The 6,000-nt window shown below is 44.3% G+C and overlaps 1 protein-coding gene across 11 annotated transcripts in view; it reads left to right on the top strand.

Annotated features, from left to right (window-relative positions):
• Positions 1-4,003: 4,003 nt before the first annotated feature.
• The window catches only part of LOC111161349 (dynamin 1 like), a 51,953-nt gene continuing 49,956 nt past the window's right edge, over positions 4,004-6,000 (top strand). For all 11 annotated transcript variants that reach the window (XM_022524949.1, XM_022524947.1, XM_022524944.1 and 8 more), the window contains exon 1: positions 4,004-4,231. In XM_022524949.1, coding sequence (XP_022380657.1) covers positions 4,130-4,231 — 102 coding nt within the window. In that variant the 5' untranslated portion in view covers positions 4,004-4,129. The remainder of the gene's footprint in view (positions 4,232-6,000) is intronic.

Genomic DNA, 6,000 nt, shown 5'->3' with positions numbered 1-6,000 from the left:
CTTCGAGAAAGAAGAGGAAAAAGAAATCAGAGGGAAGGCTTCTAAATGTCCCTGCTGGGGTCAGGTCCATCTCCAGAGCAATCCCCTTAACCTGATGTGGTAGGTGAATAATGCGCCCCCCACAAACATGTCCATGCCCTACTCCCTGGAACCTGTGAAATTTACATGGCAAAAGGAACTTTGTGGATATGATTAAAGGAATGGACTCTGTGCTGGGAGATTGTCTTGGGTTAGCCAGGTGGGCCAATCTAATTGTGGGTTCTTAAAAGCAGATAAACTTTCTTGGCTATAGTTAGAGATGTGATGGCAGAAGAAGGACATATGACATTGCTAGTTTCGAAGATGTTGGAAGGGGAACAAGAGCTGGAATGTGAGCATTCTCCAATCTGTAAAAGGCAAGGAGATGGACATTTCTGTAGAAGCTGCAGAAAGGAATGCAGCCTTGATGATCATTTTAGCCAGGTAAGACTCACATTGGACCTCTGACCTACGCAGCTGGCAGATAATAAATTTTTGTTGTTTGAAGCCACAGTGTTTGTGGTAATTTGTTAAGGCAGCAATAGAAAACTCATACACCAGGAAAACAGGGTAGAAACCTAGTTTCAGTTCGTCTCCCGATTCATTCAACGTCATCAGCCCTAAGGCAGCTTGCTCATGGAGATCCCTATAGCTTCCACCATTGCCTGCTGTCCTGCCTGCAAGGATAAACTGATTTGAGAGAATGAAGTAGATTATGCAGAGAGAAGCAGAGCTAAGAGGCAGAGAGAATTCTGATGCTACCTGAGCCCCCAGTTCCAGTCATTTTTGAGGCCAAGGTCATGCTAGCTCTTTGGTTATATAAACTAATCAATCCTTCTTTGTGAGCTAGTTGGTTTGAGTTAAATGTCTGTGAGTTGCAACCAAATGATCCTGCCTAAATCATAAACCTATGGTAAGGGAGGGATGGCTGAAGGAGAAGAGTTGTTCAGTTTGTTTTTTAAAGCCTTTGGGACAGTAGCTGATAATGGCTTAATGTGATTTCATAGCAACCCACTGAGAAACACATTATCCTACTTTAGATGAGGAAAGTCATATTTATTGGCTAAATGGCTTTCCTATAAGCAAAAATATTCTGAATTTAAAATGTTAAAACCAATATTGGTTTGCTTTGTTTGTCTCCAGTGAGACACATTGCACATAGAATATCCTGCCTTATATATTTTTTTAAGTCATCAAAACTGAGCTACACTTTTTAAAGGCCTCACCACTTCCTGTTTCTACAGTCTCAAAGACTTTCCTTTTCCTCTGCACCCGATAAACTCAATGGTTTAGAGTCTAGGCAAGTATTGGACAAAGCTGCTGAAACCTAACTGGTGGTCATGGTGATAGGAGGACTTTTGAACACTGACCATGTGGTCATTTCTCCTAGAAAAAAGACAATTAAAAAGCAGTCACTATTATTCCTGAAGCATGTTATAAGACTCTGGATGTTCCCTCCCAAGAGATATTTTATAATGTCAATGGAAATATATAATGCCACATGAAATTCGTGACATTTGTTTTCCTGGAATATATGTATGCTTATTCTTTTAATTTTGCAAAAACGAAAAGACTACATCTATTGATGTCACAAATAAGGTAAAAGCAGTTGTAGTTGCATCATTTTTGCCCTAGGGCACCTTGCCCCTATGAAGCAGTTACTGATTTTGCCCACAGAGCTTCACAAGGAGCCTGCCCTCTCTGTCTGCTTTTTTCCTGTTGGAAGGAATACAGACCACTCAGAGAAAAAGAAGAGATGAAAATCTCTATCAGTAGGGGACTGAAAAGCAAAGTGGGTAAAATCTGACTATTAAATTGTCTTTGATAGAAAATAAGGGGATTTGGAATAAATGTCTTATTTGCTCTTTGTTTTTTGGGGTTCTGAAATTTTAATCTCACTTTGTTTCTGAAATTTTTGTTTCTTAAAACAATGAGAAGGAAATGTTCATAAAACTTGGTAAGATGCAAAACACTACTAGAGGCCCTTAGCTTATGTGGTATTTTATTCATTGGTCCCAAAACATTCTGTACTTACAGTGTGTTCTGCTGAACATCTGGCATGTTCCTCAGGGCTACAGTGTGGGGCTGTGCAGGTGAACAGTACCCGGGGTATTTGTGCAACACACAACTTCCCCTATTGCAGGTGGTCTTTACCCTCCTGGAGATTAAGTCTGGTGATGTCTAGAAAGTCTTGCTTGCATTTTCACTCTTTCCCCTCAGATTTGTAGAAAAAGTGTTCCCATTACATGTTCTATGATACCCAGTCATAACATGCCACCCATTTATAATGGTGTCATCCTGTTACACTGTAAACTCAGATGGGACTGAGATTGTACCTGTCTTGTTTGTCACTTTCTAGAACCTGGGGGTGCATCAGTAAATTAAACAGTCAAAAATCCCTGGCTTCTAGGAGCTAATAATCTAGCAAGAGGAAAGAGTAAACAAGTTCAATATGTAGCATGTGGACATAAATACTATGGAGAAAAATAAAATAAGGGAAAGGGGCTTTCTCCTCACTTTAATTAAAAAAAAATTTTTTTTAAAAGATTTTATTTATTGGGGCACCTGGTTGCCTCAGTGGGTTAAAGCCTCTACCTTCAGCTCAGGTCATGATCCCAGGGTCCTGGGATTGAGCCCCGAATCCGGCTCTCTGCTCATCGGGGAGCCTGCTTCCCCCTCTCTCAGTCCCTGCCTGCCTCTCTGCCTACTTGTGATCTCTGTCAAATAAATAAAATCTTAAGAAAAGATCTTATTTATTTGACAGAGAATGAGAGAGAGAGAGAGAGAGAGAGAGAGCGAGCATGAGAGGGGGGAGGGTCAGAGAGAGAAGCAGACTCCCTGCTGAGCAGGGAGCCTGATGCGGAGTTTGATCCTGGAACTCCAGAAAATTGACCTGAGCTGAAGGCAGTCGCTTACCCAACTGAGCCAGCCAGGTGCCCTTTTAAAAAATTTTTTAGAAGATTTTAAAACTTATTTATTGAGAGATAGTGAAAAAGCAAGAGTGCGCAGGATCTGGGGAGGGGACAGAGGGAGAGGGAGAAGCAGACTTCCCACTTAGCAGGGAACCCCACTTGAGTCTGCATCCCAGGATCCTGGGATCCTGACCTTAGCCCAAGACAGACGCTTACCCATATAAGCCAGTTAGACACGCCTCTCCTCACCTACTTTAGATATTTGCTCAAGTGTCACATTTTTTTTACTTCGAAATAAACATTTGGAGGTTTGGAGTAGAGGAGAGGTAGGATCTGTCTAAAAAAGAAAAACACGAATAGTTTCAGTGGGCCCACTTAGAAAAAAGCAAGTAGGGCAGTTACCAGATCTCCGCTTTGCCAGGAATCAGGCCACAGCAAGTGAAGTTTTATACAGAATATAGAGAACAAGGGCTCAGCCTCCTCTCCCCTCCAAAGCTCTTGACATAAGGTTTCTTAAAACTTTTTTTTGTTTGTTTTTAAACACGTTTTTACAAAAATCTAGGCGAACCCTTGTGTTCTAACAGGGGCTGGTGTTGTGTTTTTGCAAAATAGCACCCCACGCCCTCTGTAGTATCACTACAGATCTTGTGCATTTGATTGGGGAGCCTGAGGCATCAGCTATCCTTTTAGATTCTTCAGCCCTCCCTCGTTAAGCAAGCGACCCCATAAGGAAATGACATCTTGGATAATCAAGATATTCCGCTGTACTTAACACACATTCATATCTGGCATTTTCACACCCGTCAGGGCCCTAATACATAAGAGAAACATAAATGTATCTCTTCCCTCCTGCTCTCGGGGCCTCGCTCCCTAGTCTTTTGATAGGTGCCGGTGAACCATGTCAGAGCTCTCAGCTCTCCGCCCGCCTGGCGCCGCTCAGCCTTCTGGAAGTCGTAGGCCTCGGTGTTCCTCCGACCCAGGACTACAACTCCCGGCAGACTTTGTTTCTCTCCACCTTCCTCTTAGCGCGTGGCCTGCCGGGAGGGGGCAGGTAGCGGGCGGGCGGGCGGGCGGGCGGGGTCCAATGGGTGCCGGCTCCCGAGGAGAGGGCGGAGGAGAGGAGGAAGGAGGCGGACTCTGGGCCCCGGCCCCATTCATTGCCGTGGCCGGGCGGGCGAGGGTCCCGTGTTTTCGGAGTCATGGAGGCGCTAATTCCTGTTATCAACAAGCTCCAGGATGTTTTCAACACGGTGGGCGCCGACATCATCCAGTTGCCTCAGATCGTTGTGGTGGGAACGCAGGTAAGAGATGAGGGCGGCGTCAGCCCAGGCCAGAGACCGGCGCGCGGGCCTGGTGGGGGTCTGCGGCAGCGCCCGCTCCCAGCTGGCCTTTGCGGCCTGTAGGGAGAGGGCGTTGCTGGGGGTGCCGGGGCTCCCCGGGCTCTGCCGCGCCCTCCCGCCTCGGGCTGCGTTGCTTCGGGCCTGGGAATCCGGGCCCGGTCGGGAGACGAGGGGCGGAGCCGGCGCATTGGGCCCGGCGGGTCCCGGGGCGGGCTAGGGGAGGGACCCGCCGGCGGGCTGAACTGGAATCCGCGGGGAACGGGCGCGGCTTACCCAGCGGGCCGCTGCTTGCTTGCAAGGGCACCTGGGGGACGCGCGGGGCTCGCGGGGCCACAGTGGGCTTGTGGTGGGCCAGCCAGCCCTTCCTCGGTTGGTTTTAGGGCGACAAGGTTTTTTTTTTATTCCCCTCCTTGCTTAGGGGCTGCGGAGTCAGTTTTGGAACCGCGGGGTCGGGACTGAGAAGGCCGCAGCTGTGTGGCACCAAAGTGTTTTCCTGCAGTGCAATCCGTTCAGGTTTCGGGAACGCCAAAGCAGTTACAAAAAAACCAAAAAGCAACAAAACAAACACAAAACACAAAAAAATCCAACCCACCCCGAAACGACCTGTACCTGGGTTTGAGGAAGGAATAACCAGTTTTTCTGAGTAGGCTGTGGTTTTTTCTTTCATCTAAATTGGGCATCAAGGTTCTCTGGTCTATCCATTTTGTGTCTCATAGATAGCATAATTTTTTATGATTTTTTAATTTTTATTTTTTATTATTTTTTACTTTTTTATACAGAAATGTTGAAGAAATAAATTAATTCTAAAGTGACAGAAGTACAAGTTTCATTTTCTCTGCCTGCTGCTTTTCTTGGTTTAAAAAGACTCCTAGGACTTTTATTAGAGTTCAGAGGAACGCATTTTAGAGATTACTTGGTGTATTGATTTTAAGTGTTTTCATTTCTTAATGATCTTTTCTGTTTTACTTGGTTTACTTATTTTCTATTGCTACATCTTGTTACAATATTTTAGTGTAGAGTATAATTATGAGAGAGAATACTATAGAGTATATTCAAACACTGGAGACCTTGGAAACTGTAGACATCCTGCACTCTTTCTTGCATTTAAATATAGTAATAGAAATTATTTCAGAAACATATTTGCTTGGTCTGCTGTAGGATTGGTACAGATTCTGGTCTTTCCTGCCTACATATATTGTAGTACTTGTAACTCCATATTTGTAGTGATCGGACACTAAATCATCAATATAATATTGTGAGCAGTATTTTTGTTTAGCATGTTTTGTTCACTGCTGTGTTCTTGTTCTTAGCTCTGGAACAGTCTGGGGTATGTAGTGAGTGCTCTGTAAATACTTTGAATGAATGGCTATTGCTCACTGTAACTAGATAATATTTTAAAACACTGGGACTTCTATCATCAAAACGGATCTGCTTTTGAAAATAGAATTAAAGGAGGTGAAATAAATCTTCTTTGGTAGTAATTTGGAAATGTTTCCCGTCTGTGGACCAGAAACTTTCCGTATACTTATAAGAGATTCTCCATGCTTTTTAAGCTTGAAGCAGTAAAAGAATCAGGGCTATTGTGTATCAGCATAAATAGTTTAAAATCAAGAAGGATTTTTCTTACACAAAATTGAGTTTATTTCCATGAGTAAACCTGTTGGCAGAATTAGGAAGGTCGGAGTGGAAAAGTTAAGATCTGTTAGGAAAGTCGTTAATGTGTGCTAGCA

This window comes from Enhydra lutris, unplaced genomic scaffold (genome assembly GCF_002288905.1).
Source record: "Enhydra lutris kenyoni isolate GAN:26980312 unplaced genomic scaffold, ASM228890v2 scaffoldscaffold84, whole genome shotgun sequence".
NCBI classification, from domain to species: domain Eukaryota; kingdom Metazoa; phylum Chordata; class Mammalia; order Carnivora; family Mustelidae; genus Enhydra; species Enhydra lutris.
This window is presented reverse-complemented; position numbering and strand designations above follow the sequence as displayed.